Raw genomic sequence first — 27,774 nt, forward strand, 5'->3', positions numbered from 1 at the left:
CTCACCCACACCTATCACATCACTTCTGAAGATATGGATTTAACTACTGGATTACTTTTATGCTGACTTTGTGCTTTTTTGGACCTTCAAAGTTCTGGCCATCATTCACTTGCATTGTATGGAACTACGGAGCTGATATATTTTCTTAAAATCTTCATTTGTGTTCAGCAGAAAAAAGTCATACATATCTGGGATGCCATAATGGTGAGTAAATGAAGAGAGAATTATCATTTTTGTGTGAACTATACCTTTAACAATGGGAACATTAATGCAAAGTGTCACCTTTATTTTTCACTTTCTTTTCCCCAAAGCTTGTGGTGGTTTAAGTTTGAGCAGATAATTAGGGAGTAATGAAGTATGTGTCCAACTATGATCAATGTATACCATGGAGGGGACAAAAGACAAAATAAAAATAACCTTCAGTTAATTAGACCACAAAAATATAATTGATTTTGTTATTTACAATGCTACAATGCATGAAACAAAAATGCAATGAAATATTTAAAAAAAAAAAAAAAATGTAAATGTATGTTCCCAAAGATGTAATTTCTTATTATTTAGGTTAAAATACTTTCAACTGAGGAGGACTAAAGTGATATTAACATAGGTCAACATATTGCTAATGTGATAAGTCATTTGCTCTTCTTTCTCTAATGATGTATGGCAATTGTAATTGCCAAATGTGTTATGAGTGACATTTGACCCAAAATGTGGGCTGTACAATATTTTGTAGTAGACTGCAAACTATTTGCAATAGCATTGGCAAAAAACACTAAAAACGGATAGTTTTTTAAATCTATGCCAAAGGTCAAGGTAGTCGAGGATAACGACAGAACAAGAGGATGCATCAGTTCTCCGGCGTTAGGACCTTGCGGTCCTCTTCCTCGCAAGAGAGGAGGGCGTATGCCGGTGTACGGGTTGACAGTCAAATAGACTGACATTCGAGAACAACTCAACGAGTGTCCTGGACGTGTTTAGAGCGATGCGAGGGCAAGGCTGAACCTGAGCCTGCGAGAAATAGATCAGAAATCCGTGAAACTCAACTCATTTAGTCGAGAAATAAAGGCTATTGTTCTTCTACAAGCGTTTGAAGGAAGCAGCCGAGAAATCATGTCGGTGCTGGCGCTGCAAGAGTACGAATTCGAGAGGCAATTCAATGAAGAAGAAGCCATTCGATGGATGCAAGAGAATTGGTACAGTAGCTCTGTTGCTTGATAAAGGATAGGCTGAACCATGGTGATGCGAGATAATCACAGCCGTAAACCAGGGCACGATTTGAAGCTGTTGCATCATCAGATACGAAGATATTTTAGTAAACAATATTGCGTTGCAGTGATTGAATAGCGTATTAAACATTTTAACCATGCATTAGCCGAAAGCTCTTTGCAAATCGCCAGGGGACTCCTGAAAGTCACTGGCTGCCGCCGTTTTAGACATGTATGCTACCATCCGTACCACGAGAGCACAGAGAGTTTTACCCCCTTGAGACCCATGATGTGACATCAGTATTATTTCAACATGGCGTTCTATTGAAGATCTTAAATGATCTGAACATAATGAGTGCGGCTATTTAAAACATCGCTGCTCTCTAATTAGATTTAAAGCCTGTTCAAGGTGATGCTGTGCTTTATGTGTCTTTCATTACTGGAATTTTCATCCTCTAGGATGCCGTCAATATCACATGCAGATCAAATAAGAAAAACAAAGATAACTTAATTTGGCTACATAAAATATCAGGTAATCGGTCTCCAATAGCCTTGGTGGTTATCTTGTCTGGAGTAGATCGCCTGGAGCCTAGCATAGCCCACTAATATCTATTAAGTAAAACATGAAAGCTAGATTCATTAAACCGGAAGACTTAATGTAGCCTATGCTTTTAATTAAGTGTATCTCCCTGTATGTGCATGTGCAAGCATTATCTTTTCATTCTTGCAGAAATGATCAGCGTTATTGCACATCTGGCACGTTTCCCTGCTGAGAAATACATCTGACAAATAGTAACGGCGACACGATTACTCGCCATGGATCAATTTCACGCGTTTGTCATTTTGTAGCGCGTGTGGAGAGACGCAGAAGTGAGGCTGGTTTAGAATTCATAGCCACTGACCAATGGGAGGCAGTTTAAGATGTCTGCTGACAGACATCTAACCAATCACGTTTCGGCATCACTGTCCCGACTTCTCTGGGTTGCTTGCATCGCATTTATCATCTTGCTTCGCGCACTATTGAATGAAGACCACATGAACCTGTTGTGAATTTATGGTTTTAGATTTAATTTGGTTGGTAAAAAAAAAAAAAAAAACAAAACAAAAAAAAACACAAACGCTTTAGCCTGTCTATTTCTGCTGATTAATAATGTAATGCGAGAAAGAAGATGGGGTTCATTAACTTGTTTGTCAGTGTCATCTTTTCTAAAACTGAGATGCACATTTAAAACATAATTAAACACATAGGCATTTGACACTTTTAGAGACAACCAGACAGCATATTTAATCATGCAACATTAATAATTAAATACAATTCAGAACAGGCCCATAAACTCATGTTTCCCTCCAGGTAGGCTATTTGGTTATCATGCAACCGCCACAAGTTTCATGGTTTCATAATAGTTCCTAGTAGTCACATTAACTATTTGAAAGATTATGATAATGGCCTCGGTGTTGTAATCTGGTGGGGTTTTTATTCCTGTTCCAACTTTCATATTGATCCATGCTGTTGCAGCAACTGTTCTGTTCTTAAAAGAATATTCGGGATTCAGTACACGTCAAGCTCAATCGACAGAATTGTGTGCATTATATCGATTGCCACAAATATAAATTTTGACTTGCCCCTTCTTTTCTATAAAAAAAAAAAAAATAATAAAAAAAATAAAAGAGCTAAATTCTGGGCTACAGTATGGCATTTTCAATGGATGTGAATAGGGTAAATCTGTAAACGTTAAAATACTCACTAGTTCAAAAGTATAGCTGCAAGACGTAGACTATATGCATGTTAACATGATTTTAGTGGGATGACATCACCTACAAATCTTTATTTGTAAAGTTATAGCCAATTTTACAACTTTGTTGCCATGAAAATGTAATGTCAACAAACCCTAAAACTGTAAAAATGACGATTTAAACAACTTAACAGCTCAAATAATACATGAGTTTTAACAGAAGAATTCCTGTAAGTGCTTTTATAAAATTATAAGCTTCACATTTCTGCCTTTAAACCCTCCAATAATTGGCCCCATTCACTTCCATTGTAAGTGCCTGACTGTAACTGCGATTTTTGGCTTTGTGCTCCATGTTAATTTAGTTCATACTTCTTGCCGATTTTTTAAGAGAATCAGAATCAATAGTCCTCCAGACAACAGGTCATGCACCTCTGTTTTAACATAGATGTACTGTTATTAAGAATTTACACAAAGAGATCAGACACCATGAACTGCTTTGAGGTCATTAAGCTGAATTTGCCAAGATAAATGGTATTAAATCAGCAGAACGTTGCCTCTAGACATAACACTATAACAAAGATTTGCCCTCCTCTGTAATGAAATCCTTATTGCTGACAGTCAAATGAATTTAATTTCACACTATATTTTGGTAGAATTTTTCACAATACAGATCAAAGCAGCTGCCCAAAGATCAGTACCTTAAAAACACCCAGTAAGCAGCAGTGCGGCAATAAGAATCTTACTACAGACTCACTGTGGGAAACCACCCTACTCTGTTTTGCAGTTAATGGTAAGATTTTACTTTTAGCGTTCATCATATGGTGATTAAGATTACACAGAAGAAGAAAAGCAGATAATGTTCGGCATTGCAATACTGGTGTTGTCGAGAGGTAGGTGAATGACGATAATGGCAGAAAAGAGCTAGATCTGGGCAGATGCAGGTATGTAGGGACTGAGTATGAGTTAATTGTTGTTTGTAGGTGGTTAGTACACATTCAGTGTTGTACTTTGTGCTAATAACGAAATCCACCATCCATCATCGCACACGTGTTGTAATTCACCTAGTGAAATGTTGCCAAAGGTCATTCAGCTGAGAGGTTGGTTGAAAATAGGGGTTAAATACCAGTTAGCTGTACCATTACTCAGCACTTTAAGACTATAGATCAGTTGGTTAATTCACATTGTGTAATTGCTACTTTCACATTTGATGAAACTGCATACGTGCTTAGAGAGTTGCTGTGAGGTGCACATTTCTGCTTTGTAAGGATGGATATTTTAATAATACTATGTTCTGCTCTGTGATGAAGGATTGCAACAACAGGATCTGTATGCACGTCTTCCTGCAATTATCAGGGAATCAGAATGTCAGCATTGATAAACAAATTGTGCATTATTTATGCTAGACATCCACAGACAGCGTGACATTTGGACTGTTCCTGAAGTTTTGTGAAAAAAGGTCTTGAAGTATATAAAGAGATTGACATAATATGGATTTTTTTTGTGTGTGTCCTGGCCTGGGCATGGTAATCAGTTGAATGTTTGAAGCAGCCTATGAGTTTTCATTTAGGTAATGAGTTCTTCATTAACAATATCACACAATACAGTGAACATTCAATTTAAGAAAAGCACTAAAATCAATTTGCACCCAGGAACAAAATGTTTACACAGACACATTTCTTTTAAAATACTCTGAATGTTTGACTTGGACAGGTACTTCTGCATTGCAGTGACAGAGCCAGTTGTCATCATGAATTCAATGTATGTAGCAGTAAATGTGTGTACGTGCTCAGGGCTCCATGCTAAGGATTTTTTCTACTGGCCCGGTCGGGCCAGTGCTTCAGATGTTTACTGGCCCTGCCAAAATTTTCACTGGCCCCAACACAAAAATGATAAATAGCTGTTTTTACCATCATGGCTTTAAAAATGTGTCCAAAGATAATAATTTTTTTACATATATTATGTTTTTAAGACAATGTCCCCCCAAACTGAATCACATTTATAATTTGCAAGATTGCCTTATGTGATCCCATATAAGCGCTTTACAGATATAAATTCATAAATACATCATATTAACCTTAGCTGTCCTGCCATTTACACATGAGTTTTTAAGTGAAGAGTTATGTTGTGCAGATGATGGGTTTTCGGTCACCCGTTTAGTCATGCTGTCATGCAACTTTTGGCCATGTGTAGTGTATTCACACACAGGATCAAAGATTTAATCACTGAGTTAAATATGTGATTATTGTCTGAATGTAATAAACATATGAATCCCTGAGAAGAGACTTGCTGCCAAATCGGTTGTGACGTGTAATATACATTAGGGAGATATTAGGCCTAATCTGTGAATTAAGAATGTGTATATAACATGAAATCAGACAACCTAAAGACCAACACAGACTGATGCACAAAGCACATAAACAAAAATACCTGTACGGTCCAGAAATTAGACATGTAACTGGTGTTTCATGAGGATGTTATGAAGTAGACTGTTTTGAATATTCATCTTCACCCTGCAGCTAAACAGCTCTGATAATAATAGCCTAATAGCCATAGTGATTTTGCTTCTTTTCATATCAAATGCCATTATAATGTTGAATAAATGATTACATTTTGAAACATTACCTAATTAAATGTATACTTACATTTTGGATACTGAACAGCTCGTGATTTCCAGACACGTGTATAACTGGGGTTTAACAAAGTTTATTACGTTTCATTTGGCGCTTCATCTCTAAAGGCAAATTAATGAGAGAAAATTGCTTTTTTTACAGTGGGAATAAAACTTGCGCTCTGTGCCTTATCGAGAGCGCATGCACATTAAACAGTCTACGCTGCACAGAGAGATATGATGATGAGACATATGCACAGAGAGACATGGATTTTTAGTCCTATAGAATGAAACTGTTGATTTTTTTGTGTTCCAGTGTGTGGATTATTGCTTTTCACCAACATGTAAAAATGAAAAATGTACTGCGTACTGTGAACTCGGAATGTGCGGGGATACTTAAAATGTTGCACAAGACGTGCATTCCTGCTACGAAATTCATTAAGTGGGTTTTTTTTAATCTACCTATTTTCTACACGTTGTGTTTTGATACACAGCCCATTTACACTATCAAATTCTTATGAATGTGCTGTCTTCTTTTATATAGACGTTGCTTCACAGGGAATGGATTTTCACAACCAGCTGTTTTGTTTGTGTAGTTACTGTGTAGTTGCAGCCTTTGTATGGCAGGAATGTCATCATAAAAAAGTTATAAATAATGACTTAATTATTTCTTTTATTTCATGAACAAAGTGGCCCTTTACATTCAGTATGCACCATACCATCAGTGAACAAAACATGGAATATCCATCAAATTAAATAAAAAGTTCTCTATCAAAACACTCAGTTTAGTAGAATATCACAATTTTTAGTTTCTTTCTTTAGAACCTTTTTATCAAAATTAATCTCTTTAAAGCACAAGAAAATAAATAACAGAAAATAAATATTGGTTCTCTATCAAAACACTAAAAAATGTTATCAAATTCATCAACTTATTATATTTAAATACATTTGTTTGTTTAAAGCATTGTTAATAATTTGTATTTAAGAATGTTTAATTATTAATTAGAATTAATCTATCCCAAGCAATTTTTGTTTTTTTGTTTTTACTAAAACCACAAATATAGGTTGCCCCTCCAGGATAGCTACATAAGATATCTGCTTCTGTGGGCGTGCAGATGTCAGCTTCTCCTTTCTTCCCCACAGATGATAGTACAGCGGCACAAATAGCGAGATTATTGCTTAAGAAATTTTCCATCTGTTTGTTCTGTGACTAGAAGTCTCACCTGCTTGAAATTTGTCTGACGGGTCATCAGGTGTGCACTCTGTTCCGACAAGCAAGAGACTGGCAACAAGCAAATGCCAATGAAATATAGAGAGCGCAAAAGAAAAGACATTGGGAAGCAGGAGACAAAAAGTAGAAAATAATTCATTAAAACATTACCCAGGTCTTCCAAACATGCTGTCTCAACTTTATTTCTAGCTGTTTGTTCCTGTTCTGTGCAAAACAGTGCAATAACAGGCACAAGCTTGTCTTTCATGCTGTTTGTTGACTTATCATGAATAAACTCTCCCATTGCCATGTGCGCAAGTTTGTGAATACATTTCAGGAACGTAATTTCAAATGGTCGTGTAGTGTGCGCTTGGCTTTAGTTAGTGTGCGCGTCTAACCATTTGTTTTCTAGCAGCTCTGTCTCTGGTTTGCACTTAAGCGCCACTACCCTGCCACGGTTTTCATTGACTCAGAATCAATCCTGAATTTCGATATCGATTCAGAATTGTTGGAGAAATAAAATCGCAATGCATCGGTAAATCGATTTGTTCTCCCAAATATATTCATTGCATACAGCCCATTTACACTATCAAATTCTTATGAATGTGCTGTCTTCTTTTATATAGACGTTGCTTCACAGGGAATGGAATATAAAATAGGGTGCAGATGGTGCAATTACTGGAGAAGAACCTCCGAATTAAATTGCACTAAACGCAGTCCATTAGGGCTTTGTGTGCACGCGTGATTTTCACAACCAACTTGCACTTAGACGAACACGAAAATACCAAAGCTTTATGGCCATGCCAACTGACTTTGCGCGTATGACATATTGAATACTCTTAAGATGTAGCAGTCTTAAAATAGGCCCTCCATCTTAGATGTTACTTTTGTGATAATTTTTATTATTATTATTTTTATTTTTATTTTTTTGATAGGCAAAACACTTTCAGCAAAGATCAATGAGACAAAGAGTAGTCATAGCCTGTGCTGTGTGCCATATTTGCTGTTGGTCTGGGTTGACTACAGAGAATTAGCCTAAGGTTGTAGGTAGCTGCAGGTCATTCTCTAATCTGGGTGTATTTTTATCCTCTATTCTCACAGTGATACACTGCACAAAAATGTTCTGTAATGAGCTCTATCGCATAGTCAAGACCCAAGTATAGTACGTTTTTCTGTGTTCCAAATCGGATCACGCCCTATCAACCGTGTTGCCTTTCAAAGTATACTGTTTTGACCGCAAGCAAATACAAACACGTCTGACGCATACGCACTATGACTGCTTTGTGATACTCTTCTACTACAGTCAATGCTAGGCGCATGCGCCGATGATGTGCACAGACAAGGATTGTCCTCGTGTCGAGAAGATCTTGGCAGTATGGCGACAGCCTGTGCAGAATGTGCTGATGATGAAATTTGCATCACGCATACAGTGTGCATTCCAATTAGCAACCCATACAACTGATGTATACTTTGGCTTTAAGATAGTCTGTCTCTCAAAATAAAAGACAATCAGGCATAGTTTCCTGACACAATCAGACTGATGCTAGTTGAAAGAAATGTTATTGAATATAATCTTACAAATGCATACAGTCACTGCCCAACACTGTGTAGTGAGATTCAGTCTCAGAAAAATACTGTCACTTACCTTGAATGTTAAACTTTATGAATGAGATTTGCTCTAATTGCATCCTTCAGTTGACACTGAAATATAAAAAGCCTTTAACAGAACTTAAAGCCTTTGACACTCACCACAGCTCAGAGCACAACAAATGCATTTCAAAATTTGACCTCTAAAAGAGCAGTCACCTTGTTTCTATTTTCATTGCGAGTAACCCTGAAGCAGAGATTGTATTTGATGTTTGGACAGGGCTGTAGAGAAAGAACAGATACCTCTGGCTACAGCCCTTTTTACCATGTCACAAAGTGTAACATCAGCCATGAGTTTGCTCAGCCTTACCCCTTCTTTACGCTCAGATATTAAACAGCAATTTAAAGTTCTTTCCAGATGATTACTGGTACAAGAAAACAAAGCAGTATTTCACTATAACTATACTTACATGGGGGAGACTAGTTGTCACACTTTTTACTTTAAAACAGCTAAATGTTGTCCCAAAAATCATTGTAAATAATAAATTACATTACATTTTTTAATGTGACAACTTGTCTGACCTGACATTAAAAATATCCGTGTCCTGAGAAAACAGTTTAACCTCTCTGTGTTAAAATCTCCATTATATAGTTGACTATAGTTGTCTGAATGTATGCTAGTGTGGTTTTGCTGAGTTGACTCATTTACCCAAAAACTTTAGTAAAAATATGATTATCTTGGTGTAAAAGTTTGGTAACACTTTACAGTAAGGTTGTATTTGTTAGGGGTGTAACGATATATTGTGCCAGCGCCACGATATGTAGCAATATAAGTAAGCGACCGTTTAAAAAACAAAAAATGAATCATGATATAAAATAGATTTAAATGTAACCAATTAAATATCTCAATTTTGACCAACAGAAGTTTGAATAACAGAGGGTGTAGTCAGCATAGGCCAATGCATCATGTGTTGGTATGATACATGATGCATCATTTCTCTAGCGGACATTCGATCACTCGTGCTAAAAAAGCGTATCTCTTTCTCTTACTCCCGGTGCTCCCTTATTCATTCGCTTAAATGATGAAGGAAAATCACCTAAAATGCAAAAGGCTGCGATAATTATAGTGCTTTCACGGATGTGAAAGTTTCAAGGACCTCAATCAGTGGAAGTGGGTGCAAAGGCGCTTTTGGGGTGGCCAGCGGTTTCACTAGCTGACATTCACGGCATGCAGTACATCATCTGCGAACATCCCCTCGAATGTCCGGCCAGTAGAAATGGGCCACGAGACGGTTCAGTGTCTTTTTTTGCCCTAAGTGACCCACCATCAGATTATAATGAGCCATCTGGAATAACATTTCCTGACGGCTCTTTGGTATCAATAACTAGGTTGTATCTTGCTTTGTCTGAGCGTCCTGCATCACTTGATACAACCGGTCATTTATAATAGAAAAGTACGGATATGCGAGTGCAATGTCTGGTTGAAGGCGGTGACCATCAATCACTCTCACTTGGTCGAAGGCGTGCCTAAGAGTCTTGTCTCGTGTCTGCTCCAGAGTGAAATCCCGGTGGGGATCCTCTAAGGGCTAGGGAAGCCGAGATTTCCCCCTCCCTTACATCATCCTGATGCAGAGCTGACGTAGATGGCCCCGGCTCTGCCTCCCCAGCCAGTGCATCACAAATCCCACACCGAGACGCTCTGTTACAGGACCCATCCGCACAAATTTACCTGAATAGAGTGGAAAACACTGACCAATTCGTGCCCAAAATTAGCGGATGGGTGAGGCGCAAACTAACCGCAGCCTCAACACTATGCTTTTGTCCCCGAAATCGAATCGTCACAGTCACTACAGGATAATCAAGGATATCCCCATGCACACACATTACCTTTACCTTGTGACTAGCAGCCATTGATGGATGGAGGTTTGGCTGCAACCTGAATCCATCAAGGCCTGGTATGTACCCCCCTTAAAACTCACAGGTATGATAAACCAGCTCGATCGGGGGCGGCCTGCGACGCATCTTGGACCCGAACCAATGAGCCCACCTCCATCAGCGGGCACTGGTCCCGGAAATGCCTGGGCTCCCCGCAGCCCCAACAGACCAGCCCAGGCTCCACACCTGTGCCCGTAACATCGGGTTCACCACCCTGGGAGTGAGAGCGGAGAGGGGCAGGGGAAACCGGCAGGTATTTCAATCCCAGGAGACGAGGAGCCGCTATTGGAGGGGCTCCTCAGTATGGGAGGGGCTCGTTTCCGGGGAGGAGGAACAGGACGGAAAGCAGGGGGAGGTGGGGAGACAAGGGAACGAGAGAGAGAGAGAGAGGGCTCGCCAGCTCCCGAATACGCCGCCATGTGGTCCTCTGCCAGCTGGATGGCCGCATCTGGACCCACAACGACGTCTGTCTTGGAAGTCGAGCTATGAACTGCTCCAGTACCACCAGATCGATGACAGCTCCGACGTTGTGTTCCTCAGCCAGCAACCACCTCTGGCAGGTGTCCCGGAACTGTTGGGTGAAGGCGAACGGGCGGCCGTGCTCGCCAATGTTTATATAGCGAAAGCGCTGGCGCTGCTGCTCGGGTGTCTGGCCGACCCATTGCAGGATGACTTTTCTCAAGTCGCCGTACACCAGGAGGTTCTCCACTGGTAACTGCTGCGCCGCGAGTTGGGCTTCCCTGGAGAGCAGTGGAATTCATCGGACCGCCCACTGGGTGCTCAGCCATCCGCATGCCCCTGCCGTCCACTCAAAGAGCTCCAAGAAGGCCTCCAGGTCATTGAGGGGGCCCATCTTGACAGGGTCCGGGGTCGCGGCGGCAGCACCTTCCTGGTGCAGCAAGCTCCAGAACATCTGCCGGTCCTCCGCTTGGGCCTGGAGGAGCACAATGAATCGCTGTTCGTGCTCAGTGCGCAGCTCGAGGAGGGCTTGATGTTGTGTCTAGTGAATGCTGGCAAGGGTCTTGACCACGTCCTCCATACAGTAGGTGAGGGATCCATGGTTGCATTCTTCCTCCCTTAATCCCGGGTTTCGGCACCAGTGTAAACAGTGTAGTTTTCTTGGAAAAGGAGGAAGTGGGAGATGCCGAGATCCAACTCAAAAGGGGCTTTATTTCCCACACTTTCACAGACTCAATAACACTTTTCAGTGTACATACTCAATAATGCTTTTCAGCTCAACAGAAATATTGCACGCTGGAACCATCTGCTCCGTGCAGCTCTCTCCCCCTCACTGGAGTCTGGCTCGCTCTTAAAAGCCCATCTCCACTCTCACTGCAACGACAAACAGCTGTTAGACAATCACTGCCAAGTGATGATCCTTACTGTTCTCATCTCCTGATCTCGCTCTCCATTCGCAAATCGTCGCTCAACCACGCGCCCACTACCACAGCTTAATAAAGCCTTCATTTTAAATGTACAGTGCATCCGGAAAGTATTCACAGCGCTTCACTTTTTCCACATTTTGTTATGTTACAGCCTTATTCCAAAATTGATTAAATTCATTATTTTCCTCAAAATTCTACAAACAATACCCCATAATGACAATGTGAAAGAAGTTTTGAAGTTTTAAGTATTGAAGTTTGTCTCTTTACATGCACAGAACAACACTTGCATTTGTCTGCCGCGGATGCATTTAATGTACAAAAATTTCAAGAATGTGAGCTGTTCCCAGAAGGCAATTATAATTGACAAAGGAAAGGTATGAGAAACACATTATACCATAATAATTGCGATTGGGAGCCTGCAAAGGAACAAATTATAGAGCATCAACGGCAGTTCACTTCCGCAATTAAGGATAATTGCATTCATATCAGCAGCAAACTGTACCAGAGTTCACATGAATCGTACCCCAGACAACCTTTTCAAGTGAACTCGGGTACAGTTCACAGGGGCGCACCCAAGTTCAGAAAATAGCATTCACATCATACAAAGGAATCGGGGTGCACATCAAAAGTGCAACTGTGAAAGCACCCTCAGTTAACAGTGACAGTAAGCAGAAAGCTTACATATCACCGGATATGAGCTCCTGATAAAAGATTAAATGATAGGGATCGGCCAATCAGAAAAATTGTTCATCGGTATCAGCTGTAAAAATCCTGTTTGGAGAATCCCTAGTTTCAAGTATAGAATTCAAAAAATTATTCTAATTAAACAGAGTTTTGAACTAGGTGTCTGAAACCAACATATAAAACCACTGCTTGAGAAAACACAATTGATGTATTTGGACATGTTTGACTCAAAGCTATGGTGAGTGTCAAAGGTTTTAAGTTCTGTCAAAGGCTTTTTAGACTTCAGTGTAAACTGAAGGATGCAAAGCTACTGAGATATAGCCATGTGACAGCTAGCCCCGGTCTCCCTTATATAATTCGCAGTTTAATGTTCATTAACGTAGAATCGGCACTGTTCCAAAAATGGACTGAGTTTGCATGTCCTCATGTAAGCTTTTGCAATGGTAGAAAATCTTTGCTGGCTGATATTTTGTGCTTGTATAGTGAGTTCCATCATCCTGCAATTTTCCAACATTGTGCTGCGTTTGGTTAAAAATCACTGAATTTAGCAGAATAAATTCTGCTTCCATCATTAGTCTAAAACTGCTATTAGGCTGTATATTCAATTTATTTAGCTGCTCTGATTTGCTTTGGAAGTACTTCAAGTGCACGCAGCTTTGGCCAGATGTGAGCTATTGCAGGTAGCTTCATTAGTCTTTTTCCGCTACAGGTCTGATGCACTCAAGGACTTGATGGTCTTGCTATGCATAAACCTACTTAGTCTGAGTTGATAATGCAGGACCTGAATTTGTTTGGCTGCTTTAAAATATTTGTTGTTCAGGACACTTCCATCTCACAAGCTTTTTCTGAATCATTTTGGCCGCATTATACACAAGCTCTGCTTTTTTTGACAAGGCAGCATGGCCCGATGTGAATCTTCATTCGCATCTCGAATGGATGGTCAGCACTGGAGGCTGGGCTTTACTGCAGCTGTGCGCCATCTGATTAAACCATGACCTCACTGGAGCGCTCAGCCTCACAGATTGAGATGTACTCTATGACACTCATTGGCTACGTTCACACCGCAGCTGAATGTGGCCCAAACTGATTTTTTCACTCACATGTGACACCAATCTGTTAATTTGATGACAGTGTGAACAGCCAAAAGCGCTTTGAATCTGAAATTCATATGTGGAAATAAATCAGATATGTATCAGATTTTTCCTATGTGCCTTCAGTGTGAACAGCCAGGTCAGATTTAATGAAATTTTTTTTAAATCAATCTTAACTCAACATTCGTCACTTGCCTGTGATAGTTTACAATTTCTTATTTCAAGTCATATCTTTTCTAGTTAATGCATTCAGTTCCTTTTAAGACATTAATAAGCTTCAACAATTGGGTTTAGCAGTTCGTTTGAATTTCACAAAGTAAAATATGCGCATGAAAATATGCAGAGTTAACACGGCTCTTTGCTCATGTCACTCGTACAGAAAACAGTTTATTTCTCAAAGTGTATCAAAATGTGAATGCAAGCAAGTAAATGGAAATCTGAAATAATTACAGATAACTCTTACCTTACATATATATAATGCCATTTTTCCTGTTCTTTTTTTATTTTTTATATTACAAAAACATTATATTACATTCTTGAGCTTCAGTTGTAAGGAAATTCCACCATATGACTGCAAATGACTTTATTTAAAATAACTTTATCCATCTGGTCTTCCATCACTTGCTGATATTTATTTATTTATTTATTTATTTATTATTTTTTTTTTTTTTGATAGTCATTAGTGTCCTATTTGGGTAAATAAAAAAAAATAATAAAAAAAAAAATAAAAAAACGTATAACTATTTTAATAAGTTAATTAATTATACATACTAAAATAATGAACACATCTGTGTTTGTTATACGCATCCGGGTCAGTTAACGAGCGTTGTCTGTTCAGACTAGTGCCTGATATGGGCTATATTTAAAATATTGTGTGAACAAACGTACAAAAAAATCTGATTTGAGCAGAAAATCAGATTTGGGCCACTTTCAGCTGTGGTGTGAACGTAGCCATTCACTCTCCTTGCAGGATATTTGAAGTCCTCCCAAAAACATGTCTCTTGACATGGCACTAATAAAAAGGGGACGAGATCGTTTTGTCCTTTACTGCAGTGCATCTCAGTGCCACATCTGTCTCTGAATGTCCATCTTCTATTAAATTAATAACCTTGCTGGTTCCATTAGAACCTGCCAATCTTTTTCTTCATTGCATCAAACGTTTGGTTCTGGTAGAATACATAATGACATGCAAACACAGATGTTTGTAACGATTTACTATTAGCAACGTCTTGGCATCCGTTTCTCAAGCTTTTTGTTTGCTAGCACAGCGAAGAAATGTCTCTGTTAGAGTGAGCAATCTCAGCCACTGTTTCTAACTCAGTAGCAACCAGCAACATTATCTTCCAATAATACTAATAAATTTGTCCCATAAAATATGTGCATACTGCTGCAGCCTCTGTTTGTACACAAAGAAAAATGCAATGACAAGTCAAGGTTGGAGGGGGTTGTATGCATAGAATGGACTCGCTGTTCTGAACAGAGTGAGGTCAGTGTTTCTCACATCCAGTAGGCAGGAAAATAAAATGATGCTCAGTGTGCCTTCAAAACCTACACCCTTCTTTTCTTCAAACAATGCCTTTCACATGGAGAAGAAATGGAACAACCTGGACAGATTGCTAAATATAAATGCAGACTTTCAGAACTGCATATTATATGTTTTGAGTTTGACTCAATGTACGCCTATTCAATGAAATCTACTGAATAGAGGAATTGTTTTTTGCTATACTTGTGTCAAACGGGGTGATCAGAACCCTGCAGAACATCTGGGGCTCATTGTCCAAGAGAAGTTTGAGTTGAGAAAACTTTTGAGTCTTGGAAAGACAACAAAAATCACACACATCTTCACAGTGATGATATTGTCAGAAAGAGACAGTTTTGGCTTATAATGCCAGCTGATAATGAGTGTTAGCCAGCTGAAAGCTCCTATCTGGTTGACTTATATAAAATAAAAAAAATAAAAAAAGAACACAATTTGCTGTCATAATTAATAAAAGCTCATTGATGTTAGTGTTGTTAGTACACTTGAACATAAATAATATTTTTGTCATTATGTCTGTGTTTAATGTACATATAATACATACATATATAGATCTCAGATAACTGTACAACAGTAAACCAGATGGTAATTCGTTTATTTAAAGTCAGTTATTTCAACATTCTAAATAATGATTGCAAATCACATTTAGGCAGATCAAAATGACCTCAGAATTTAATTAGGTTGCGCTGTGGATATTTCCAGCTATCACAGTGTAGTACAGCACTGCCAGAAATGATGAGGTCCTAAAAGCAACACAAGAAGTCAAAATAAGCCCAATAAGCTGTTTGTGTTGAAAAGCTCCAACAACAGTTTATTTCATTTCATTTTGGCAACAGAGAAGTGATGAATTTAGGCTAGAAGAAATACAATAACTTATTTATGCATTGTTTGACAGCAGCACTTGAAGCAGTTAAACATGCTGAGCCAAATGGATTACATTCTGAGGTCAGGATTTAATGTGATATGAAAAAAGGAAATATCAAAACCTATTGGTTTTACACAGAGCTCACAGTATCCTAGACCAATATGCAAAATGTATTTAGACTAGGATTGTGAGCTCAATAACTGTGGTTTCTGAGACAACATAACTGAAAAAGGCTGTATTACAGTCAGAATAGTCACAGGTCTAGTAAGAAGGAGGGTGCCTCACTATATGCAAAGTCTGGTAATTTCACTATGCAACATAGGCCATGTGTATTGTCAGGCAAAACAAAAGCATGCCAAAACTTGCTCATTAAGGTTGGGTATAGTTGGACTTTGAGAACATGGAAGTTTTGATGAGAGCAAGAAATCAGATGTAGAAATGAGAGCAAATTGATTATAACATGATACTTTCTCATTTGCGTTCTCCAGCACTCGACTCAGAGATATCATAATATTTTAGGATTACAGCTTCAAAATGGATTTTAATCAATAATATTAGATCATTTAGAATGACTAAAATATGAGCAGATGGTCACGTTATAGGTTGTAGCAGATACAAACATTTTTTTTAAACAAAATTATTATTATTTTTTACTCCTTACAGGAAGAAGTCCTTCCTCTTCTCTGCACTCTACGCTGCCTGCATACTGGGTGGGCGGCATGTAATGAAACAAAGGGAGAAGTTTGAGTTGAGGAAACCTTTGGTACTGTGGTCTTTGACACTTGCAGTCTTCAGGTAAATAATACTGGGTCTTACATGCAAATTGTCTACTAAAAAAATGATCTCACAACAAAACTGTAGGAATGCATCTACTCATCTGCCTGCAGTTCCTGTCAATGCTGGATTAAAATTTACATTTGCTTTAATTAAACACATTGCTGAGGGAGGATAGAAACATATGTAAATCAGTCATATGTAAACTAGATAATAACACAGTCAGCAATGTTTTAACACCACAGGCAATACCAAAGACTTACATCATGATGCATAAATTCTAATGTCATAATGTGGCAAATGCAACACAGTCAATAATAATGTAAGATAAAAGCATAGTAATAGAGACCTCCTTTCCATACAGTATGTACCAGTCATAATAACATTTTATGTTATATTATAATACAACATGGTTGTATTAGTTTAGTGAATACTGTGTATTCATAAACTTTTTCATGTTTTAGCAGATTAATTATGTGCATTACAGGCAGAAAAACAAGCCACTTCCTTGTTCCAAGTTACCTTAAAAAGACCTGCATTTATGGTACATAAGAGGCCTGCACATATGATTCACATATGATAACATTAACTCATGTTAAATAGTTTTACCATGTCACCTATTTTTTAATGTAAAGGGATCAATAATATAGTGACTAATAAGGGGTAGACACAGACTATGTTTCCTCACATTTCCAGATTTTTCATATGACCCAGTCATTAGAAATTAGTGTCCTAGAAACCTATAAACAGGAACCTGATCTTTAATTAACTGGGTCCATAATGTAATAAACTGTTAATTAGTAAGCCCAGCCAATGAAAATAAAGCATCATCATTCTTATTGCTTATTAGTACTGTTATGCCTTGCAGAAATCCTAATAGTGTTTATATGTGCAGATAACTCCTAAATTACAGACTATTTCAAAAGCTCATTGTGTCTGACTCTACTGACAGAAGTTCTTTTGTATTGTTGTACCTCTTTCCATTAGTATATTTGGTGCCGTCAGAACTGGAGGCTACATGATGTACATCTTGATGACCAAAGGCCTAAAGCAGTCAGTGTGCGATCAGAGCTTCTACAATGGACCAGTCAGCAAGTTCTGGGCCTATGCTTTTGTGCTCAGCAAAGCACCTGAACTAGGTGAGATGTAGAGTCAACCTCAAGACATTAAATTGGTATTGAATGTCCACAAAACAAAGACACCAAAGAAGTGAACAATTCATTTTTAATTTTATTTCTTTAACCCAAACGGGAATATACTTACACCAAGCAGTGTTGGGTAAGTTACTCTAAAAAAGTAATTCATTACTAACTACTAATTACATCTTCTACAGTGTTATTAGATTACTGTACTAATTACTCTGTCTGAAAATTGTATTACTTATTACTAATTACTTTCTAGAACCCTTATCAACCTCGACCAGATGAAAAATACAAGGATAGACATGAGATTGTTCTTTTAATACTTTCAAATAAATCATATATAATCAAATAAATTATTCATGAACTGGCCAAATAATTTAAGGGGGCTGCATTTAATTAGAAAACATAAATTTTAACATTAGACGTTAAATTTCGATTTTTAAATTCTATTTGTTTTGTATTATCCATTCTATTGTTTTACATAGAATTATTCTATAGTCTATACAGTATTTAACACAATTACATCAGAAGTAACTGTAATTAAATTGCTGAAAAATTAAGAATAATCCCTTTACTTTTTTTAATGAAAAAGTAATTTAAAGTAATTAATTACTTAGAAATGCATTACACCCAACACTGACACCAAGTTATAACATTAGCTATGTTTCCATCGAATTTGTCAAATGTTATTTATGTGAAAAAACATAACAATCACAAAAACAATTTGTGAATAAATCAGTGTTTACTTCCCATGTGTTCAAAAGAACAAAATTGTCACATCCGGAGAAACTGTAGCCACTGTAAGTCTTTTAATAATAAAATACTTGTGGTTTAGAGCACGCAGACAAAACATTCTTCTTATCGAATAAAACATGTATCCACCTCAAGCGAGCGTATAAGTATTTTTTTCCGCATCTTGGTGTTTACATCCAACAGTTTTAATGCAATATCCCACAGTGCTCTTAAAAATACATCGATGGAAACCCAGCTGTTGTCATTTTTTGAATGAACAATGGAGGGTGTATTTAACCTACAGTAAGTTTATGTTGTGTTTTTAATAACACAAAACACTTATATTAAAAACACTCACACAAATGTACACTTGTATAAAAGAGTGGAATGTCATTACATTTAGAATATTTGATGAATGTTGCATTTGTATAAAGCAAAACTAGGTACTGTTGAATCCTCAAGGCAGGCTATATTTTAAGGTTATGTAGTTAGACTACATTCTTACAGTGATGGACTTCTTCAGATCTTTCAACAGCAATGTATTTCCAGGTGCAGTCACTGTATCTTATTAAAAACAACAGTAAGGACTGAGAAATGGGAATGTATTAAAATAAATGGGAAAATAAAGTTGAAGACTGTTCTTTAAATGCATTCAACCTCTTCTATCTATTCTGCCACTGTGACAAAGCACTACTGAGAAGCCTAGTGTCCATCTGCACAAATATAATTGGTTGTGAGAGTATAACAGAATTCATTGTTAATGTGAATCTTGCAACATAACCCCAAGTCTAGAGATCTGGAATAGTGGTTCAATTTTCCACCTGCCTGGACCTATTGTGTTGCCCATACCCTGGCAGTTAGTGGGCTACCAGCCCCTTTGTAGAGAAAAAAAAAGGGGAAAAAAAAGACAACGTCAGGATCCTGAAAACCCCTCCTAGGTTCAGGCCAAGCGTGATGACTCATGATGCCCTGTCAGTGATAAATAGCAGGGGACACACCAACATACAGTTGAAGTCAGAAGTTTACATACACCTTAGCCAAATAAATTTAAACTCAGTTTTTCACAATTCCTGACACTTAATCGTAGAAAACATTCCCTGTCTTAGGTCAGTTAAGATCACTATTTTATTTTAAGAATGTAAAATGTCAGAATAATAGTAGAGAGAATTATTTCAGCTTTTATTTCTTTCATCACATTCCCAGTGGGTCAGAAGTTTACATACACTTTGTTTGTATTTGGCAGCATTGCCTTTAAATTGTTTAACTTGGGTCAAACGTTTTGAGTAGCCTTCCACAAGCTTCTCACAATAAGTTGCTGGACTTTTGGCCCATTCCTCCAGACAGAAGTGGTGTAACAAGTCAAGTTTGTAGGCCTCCTTGCTCACACACCCTTTTTCATTTCTGCCCACAAATCTTCTATCAGATTGAGGTCAGGGCTTTGTGATGGCCACTCCAATACCTTGACTTTGTTGTCCTTAAGCCATTTTGCCACAACTTTCGAGGTATGCTTGGGGTCAGAAGACCCATTTGCGACCGAGCTTTAACTTCCTAGCTGATGTCTTGAGATTTTGCTTCAATATATCCACATAATTTTCCTTCCTCGTGATGCCAACTATTTTTTTAAGTGCACCAATCCCTCCTGCAGCAAACCACCCCCAAAAAATTATGCTGCCACCCCCCACGCTTCCCGGTTGGGATGGTGTTCTTCGGCTTGCAAGCCTCACCCTTTTTCCTCCAAACATAATGATTGTCATTATGGCCAAACAGTTCCATTTTTGTTTCATCACACCAGAGGACATTTCTCCAAAAAGTAAGATCTTTGTCCCCATGTGCACTTGCAAGCTGTAGTCAGGCTTTTTTATGGCGGTTTTGGAGCAGTGGCTTCTTCCTTCCTGAGCAGCCTTTCAGATTATGTCGATATAGGACTCGTTGTAATGTGAATATAGATACTTGTCTACTTGTTTCCTCTAGCATCTTCACAAGGTCCTTTGCTGTTGTTCTGGGATTGATTTGCACTTTTCGCACCAAACTACGTTCATCTCTAGGAGACAGAATGCGTCTCCTTCCTGAGCGGTATGATGGCTGCATGGTCCCATGGTGTTTATACTTGCGTACTATTGTTTGTACGGATGAACATAGTAACTTCAGGCATTTGGAAATTGCTCCCAAGGATGAACCAGACTTGTGGAGGTCCACAATTTTTTTCTGAGGTCTTGGCTGATTTCTTTTGATTTTCCCATGATGTCAAGCAAAGAGGCACTGAGTTTGAAGGTAGGCCTTAAAATACATCCACAGGTACACCTCCAATTGACTCCAATTAGCCTATCAGAAGCTTATTGGCTAATTGCCTAAAGGCTTGACATCATTTTCTGGAATTTTCCAAGCTGCTTAAAGGCACAGTTAACAGTGTATGTAAACTTCTGAACCACTGGAATTGGGATATAGTCAATTAAAAGTGAAAAAATCTGTCTGTAAACAATTGTTGGAAAAATTACTCATGTCATGCACAAAGTAGATGTCCTAAACATCTTGCTAAAACTATAGTGTGCTAATATGAAATCTGTGGAGTGGTTAAAAAATGACGTTTAATGACTTCAACTTAAGTGTAAACGGTACATAGACCTTTGACCAGCTGAAAACCCTCACGTAGCCATCTTATACTAATATATGAAAAACTTAGGGTAAATGCACAAAATGTTTAACTCAGATTCAAGTAGAAAAGTGCTACTCATTCAAATACAAAAACAACTTGCAACACAAAGGCAAACTATTTCACGCTATACTATGTTATACTATCTTAATTTTTGCAACTAAAACAACCAGGAATTCCCGACACAAATAAAGGTAAAGTGTGTGAATTCTTCACCACTAGTATCACCATACAGAATTTCTAAAATAATTACAGGCTTCGCAAAATTCCCCTTGTCTGCCTTGTTCAAACAGGTTGTCCCGCCCCAAACTCATGCTTTTGGTTGAGTCAATGTTGCTAAGTTGAAAGCACCACACTGTTTACAGTTTTTGTGGAAATCAAATTTTGTGGAAATTAACGGTGACAGAAATAAGTTTTCTAACATAAATTACACACAGCATCTTTTATGACTTAATGCGAAATATGTCATTTCTTCATGTATCATTTTTTATTGGCCATTCTGTTCTTATCTTTTTCTACTTTATCAAACCTTTTTACAAAGTTTAATCAAGTATTTTCACTTGTCTGAAAAGACTTGTCTACTGAATACATTGATAAACTTTGCCCTGGTTAGATATTCAAGGACATGATGCACGTTTTTACACCTTAATCTCAATACCTCTCAATATCAAAAGCCTTCGGCATGTTAAACAAATAGTGAGATAGTTTACAAGAACAGATAAGTATATCCAAGAGGGGCCAATTGGTTGCGCAGAGACCAGGGGCCAGATTCACAAAAACATTTATGAGAAAAAAATTATTGAGATAAATGGAAAATTTTGCACTGTACATATTATTGTAATCAGTAAAAACCTCAAACTCATCAAATAGCCATGCGTCATATGTTGTTGGAAAGCTCTCAAAATTTTTTAATACAACCAGCCTATTTGTTTCACTCACAGACAAAACTATAGCATTGAGTCAAATGCAAAAATCATCCATATTTGGGCAGAGAGACATTTGATTGGTGACTGTTACATATGGCCACCAGGAGATGGCACCAAGTACATGACACAGACTCAATAATGGAGACTCATTGAGTCAAATGGCACTCTTTCTGTGAAATCTAATTACTAAAATCATGTCTGCATGCTATGTTGTGTTTGCATGTGTAATTGGTTATTAGTAATTAGTATGTACAATTATTATGTCTACCAGCAGAAGTCAGCAGCAGCATGTAAGTGTGTTTATTACTTGTTTCACTCGTTTTAGAGTAGTTATCGTTGCTAGGAGCTGCTTGTTTGTTTACTGTGTGCTGAAGTCGCGTTTGTTCTCGTGCTCATCTCACATGAGCTTTCAGTTTCGGTGCACTCATATACTAGCTTTTTTTTGCTAAGTAGTAAGGCGTGTCCTGCTGATTTCAAGCATCGAATTTACAGCGGTGTATATATTTGATACACGCACCGCAACAGCGGAAGCGGCAGCCCTCGTGTGAAGACATACGCGTGTAAAGACCAGCGAGTCTACCTGTGTGAGCCTACCTGTGCAAGTCTACCGAGCAGGGACACCAACAAGGCACTTAAGTATTTTACTTATTATCTTCTTTTCTTGTCTACTGCTTTTTGACATCTTTCTTCTCTATCCTATACCACTATGTGCTTCCAAATTCCTACTATCACTAACACTCGTCACAGACGCTCCAGGCACAGGAGACAGCGCAATCCTAATAACTTACGCACTATCCCCACGTCCTCTGCTAAGTTACTTTCTCTTCCTATCGGTCTTTGGAATTGCCAGTATGCTGTAAACAAAGCTGACTTCATTCCATCCATTGCTAGTCATTCAGGTCTCAACATTCTGGCCCTGACTGAGACCTGGATCAGACCAGAAGACACTGCCACACTGATCATGTTTATGTTACTCCACTGCACACTTCTGATCACTTCTTCCTTAGTTTCAACCTTAAATTGCATCCTGGCGCAACACACACTCCTCCTCAGGTCTCTTTTCGTGTTAACCTACGCTCACTCTCGCCCTCCCGTCTCTCCTCTATGGTGTCATCCTCACTTCCTCCCTCTAACCAGTTCTCCTTACTTTATGCAAATAATGCTACTAACTCTCTATGCTCCACTTTAACATCTTGTCTAGATAACATTTGTCACCTCTCATCAAGGCCAGCCCCCACCCCCTGGCTATCCGTTGTTCTCCGTGAACATTGCTCTAAACTCAGAGCAACGGAGAGGAAATGGCGCAAATCGAAAGATCTTGCTGACCTAAGTATGTATCAGTCACTCCTCTCTTCCTTCTCTGCTAACGTCTCCATGGCAAAAACATCATACTATCACAACAAAATTAACTATTATTCTGATACTCGCATACTTTTCAAAAAACGTTTCCTCTCTCCTTTGCCCACCTCCTCCCCATCCTGCATCATCTCTAACAGCTGATGACTTTGCCACATTTTTCATAGATAAATAACAACCATCAGCCATCAATTCTCCACACCACAAACCCACGAACACACATTAACATCACACACACTCGCTCTTCCTTCTTTCTCTCCCCTCTCGGAAGCAGAAGTCTCCAAACTTCTCCTTACCAGCCATCCTACTACCTGCCTTCTTGATCCTATCCCCTCCCACTTCCTTCAAGCCATTTCTCCTTCAATCTTACCTGCACTCACTCACATCATTAATACATCTCTTCTCACTGGCACCTTTCCCACTGCATTTAAGCAGGCTCGGGTAACCCCACTGCTTAAGAAACCCACCCTAAACCCAGCATTTTTAGAAACTACAGACCAGTATCCCTCCTCTCATTCATCGCTAAAACACTTAATTCAACCAAGTCTCACCTATTCTTACACAGAACAACCTGCTAGACAGCAACCAGTCTGGCTTCAAAAGCGGACACTCTATAGAGACTGCCCTGCTGTCAATTACTGAAGCTCTGAGACTGGCGAGAGCAGCATCCAAATCATCCGTACTCATCCTGCTGAACCTGTCTGCTGCTTTCAACACAGTAAACCACCAGATTCTCCTGTCAACCCTCACAACAAAGGGTATCACAGGATGCGCGCTCCACTGGTTCAAGTCTTACCTCACAGGTAGGTCTTTCAGGGTGTCTTGGAGGGGAGAGGTGTCCAAGTCTCCTCAACCAGGGTTCCTCAGGGTTCAGTGCTTAGACTGCTCCTCTTCTCCATATACATGTCATCACTAGGATCCGTCATTCAGGCACATGGCTTTTACTGCTATGCTGGTAACACATAACTCTACCTCTCATTCCAGCATGATGATCTGATGGTAGCAGCCTGGATATCAGCCTGCCTAGCAGACATTTCATGTTGGATGAAAGATCACCACCTCCAACTCAACCTTGCTAAGACAGAGCTGCTCATGCTTCCAGCGAGCCCAGCAATTCATCACAACTTCCCCATTCAGCTAGACCTGTCAATGATTACACCATCCAGGACAGCCAGAAATCTTGGAGTTGTGTTTGACAATCAGTTGAACTTCATAGATCACTTCGCAAGGACTGCCCGATCGTGCAGATTTGCCTTGTACAACATTAGGAAGATCAGGCCCTTCCTATCGGAGCATGCTTCACAACTTCTCATCCAAGCTCTTGTGCTATGCAGGCCTTCCAGCATGTACTTTCAAACCTCTGCAATTGATCCAGAATGTGGCAGCGAAAGTGGTCTTCAACGAGCCCAAGAGAGCGCACATTATGCCTTTCTTTAACTAATTGCACTGGCTGCCAATTGTTGCTTGCGTTAAATTTGCTTGCTTACAGAACAACCACTAGCTCTGCACCTCACTATCTAACCTCACTGCTTCAGACTTATGTGCCCTCCAGAAGCCTGCGTTCTTCAGGTGAACGGCGCCTTGTGGTGCCATCTCATAGAGGCACAAAATCACTGTCCCAGACCTTTAGCTTGACTGTTCCCCGCTGGTGGAATGGCCTGCCTAATTCCACCTGAGTGGCTGTGTCTTTAGCCTCTTTCAAAAAAACACACATCTTTTTCACCTAACCCATTCATACTAACACACTACCTTCATGTTCTTAAAAAAAAAAATTCCTTGCTATGTGTACTGCTCTAAGCTATGTGAGACTTGTATTACAGCACTTATTATATTGTTGCCCCTTTTGTTGGATGAATTGCTTCTATTATTCTCATTTATAAGTAAGTGGCTTTGAATAAAAGTGTCTGCTAAATTAATAAATGTAAATGAAAATGTTAAATTTGTTTGGAGAGGCTTTTTGTCACTTTGGTCACACGTTTTTGTACACTACGATAAATAATTTTTGAAATGCTATAACTTTTGATTGCTTTCTTGAATCAACACAAAATCTTACTCAATTACAGTTGACATGATTGGGAACAAAACAAAACCAGTTTTTCAGAGCCACCTTATTTACAGCCAGAGATATATAATGTCAAATCAGAATAATAAGGAAAACATTTTTTTTTTCTTTTTGGCTCTAGTTGTGTTTTGTTTTTTGTGATTTTTCAGCAGTTTCTTAGGCTGAGAGTTTCAAAATTTATCACAATCTACGCTACTGGTCAAAAGTTTTGAAACACGTGTCTGAAATGTTTCTCATGATCTTAAAAATCTTTTGATCTGAAGGCGTATGCTTAAATGTTTGAAATTAATTTTGTAGACAAAAATATAATTGTGCCACCATATTAATTCATTTCATTATAAAACTAAAATGTAATAATACATTTTTTTTTTTTTTTTTTTAATTAATGACTTGGACCAAATAATAAAGAAAAGCAGCCAATAAGTGCCCAACATAGATGGGAACTCCTATAATACTGTTTAAAAAGCATCCCAGGGTGATACCTCATGAAGTTGGTTGAGAAAATGCCAAGAGTACATTTCTGCAAATTCTAGGCAAACGGTGACTACTTTGAAGATGCTAAAATATAACACAGTTTTGATTTATTTTGGATTTTGTTTAGTCACAGCATAATTCCCATAGTTCCTTTTATGTTATTCCATAGTTGATGACTTTACTATTATTCAAAAATGTGAAGAAAAAAAAATAAAATATATATATATATAATAAAGAATGAGTAAGTGTTTCAAAACTTATGAGTATATCATTAAAAAATAAATTAATTATTATTTTATTTTGTATTTTTTTTTTTTTTTTTCAAGTTATAAGCCTTTAATTTTGGGTGTGCCACTGAAACAGGAAATATTTAAAAACACCTTCAGAGCTTAAAGGGTTTTAACTACCTTTTCTTTTTTTTTTCCTGTTTTTTCTTCTAACTAACGAAAAAAGGAACAAATATAATGTATTCCTGAAAAAAGACCTCTAAAGAATGTTCTTTTTTCTTAAACCATAAACATAATAGCTATATACTTTCTTACTAACTTCTTATAATGTATCCTAAGAACTTAAAAAAAAATTCTTAAGATTTTTGTGATTCTGTTCGTGAACATTTTTACAAAAATTAGGAGTCCAAATCACCTAGTTTGAGGTGTTAAATTTACCATCATTAACCAAGTTTCTTTCTTTAAATAACTACAATATTAATATTTTTTCAATACATTCTTCACTTTCTAAATCCTCCAACTACATCTCCCTCTGATCCTGTATCTTGTTCTTATATTTCAGGAGACACACTATTCATTGTGTTGCGCAAACAGAAGCTGATTTTCCTGCACTGGTATCATCACATCACAGTGTTGCTCTATTCCTGGTACTCCTACAAAGACATGGTGGCTGGTGGGGGCTGGTTCATGACTATGAACTATCTGGTGCATGCCGTCATGTATTCATACTACGCTCTTAGGGCTGCTGGCTTCAAAATCTCCCGCAAGTTTGCAATGTTCATCACTCTGACGCAGATCACTCAGATGGTGATGGGTTGCGTGGTCAACTACCTAGTGTATTCATGGATGCAGCAAGGGCAAGAGTGCCCGTCACATGTGCAGAACATAGTGTGGTCATCCCTCATGTACCTCAGCTACTTTGTGCTCTTCTGTCAGTTCTTTTTTGAAGCCTACGTCAACAAGACCAAATCCACTGCAGCCAAGAAAAGCCATTAAATGAAGCAAAAGATTAAAAATAAAAAATGGGGGAAAATTAACGTAAAAGTGGACCAATGAATGGATAGTGGCAGGGTAAATGAAGGAGCTGTTAGGGCTTATGTACTTGCGGAGGAAAGAAATGAAGACCATGATGGGCTACTATCAAAGTTTGTGCATTATCTATGTACTACTAACATATAGAGGTAAACCTCCTCAACACTAGGGGAGCTCTATTGGGCTGCACTGAGAAATCATTACGATTCTGATATCAGTTGAAGAAAAATGTGTCAATGTGATGTTTATGTGCCCAATATGATTCTCTGTATTTTAAAGAAAATGTATAGATAAGAAAGGGATTAAAATAAATCGAAATAGATGTTAGGAGAAGAGGACCAAATCGACTCAATGACATTTTGAAAAAAAAAAAAAAATGTGAATGAATTCTAAATTGAGAGGAAATTATATGAATATAATTTATATTTGTGTGGTTATGTCTTAAAAATTGTCTAAACATGTTACAGTTCCGTTATTATTTTTTATTGATTAGATACAAGAGAGTGTGTACGGTAGTTTTGTACGAAAGCCATGGATGACCTGTCAGTGTTGAGCTAAA

The 27,774-nt window shown here is 38.3% G+C and overlaps 1 protein-coding gene across 1 annotated transcript; it reads left to right on the forward strand.

Annotated features, from left to right (window-relative positions):
• The first annotated feature begins 907 nt into the window (after positions 1-907).
• On the forward strand, positions 908-27,676 carry LOC127412926 (elongation of very long chain fatty acids protein 6). Its single transcript, XM_051649654.1, has 4 exons — positions 908-1,193; positions 16,504-16,635; positions 17,602-17,753; positions 26,746-27,676. Exons 1-4 carry the CDS (start codon positions 1,111-1,113, stop codon positions 27,177-27,179), a joined length of 801 nt encoding a protein of 266 aa, XP_051505614.1. The 5' UTR covers positions 908-1,110; the 3' UTR covers positions 27,180-27,676.
• The last annotated feature ends 98 nt before the right edge of the window (positions 27,677-27,774 follow it).

This window comes from Myxocyprinus asiaticus, chromosome 22 (genome assembly GCF_019703515.2).
Source record: "Myxocyprinus asiaticus isolate MX2 ecotype Aquarium Trade chromosome 22, UBuf_Myxa_2, whole genome shotgun sequence".
Taxonomy (NCBI): Eukaryota; Metazoa; Chordata; class Actinopteri; order Cypriniformes; family Catostomidae; genus Myxocyprinus; species Myxocyprinus asiaticus.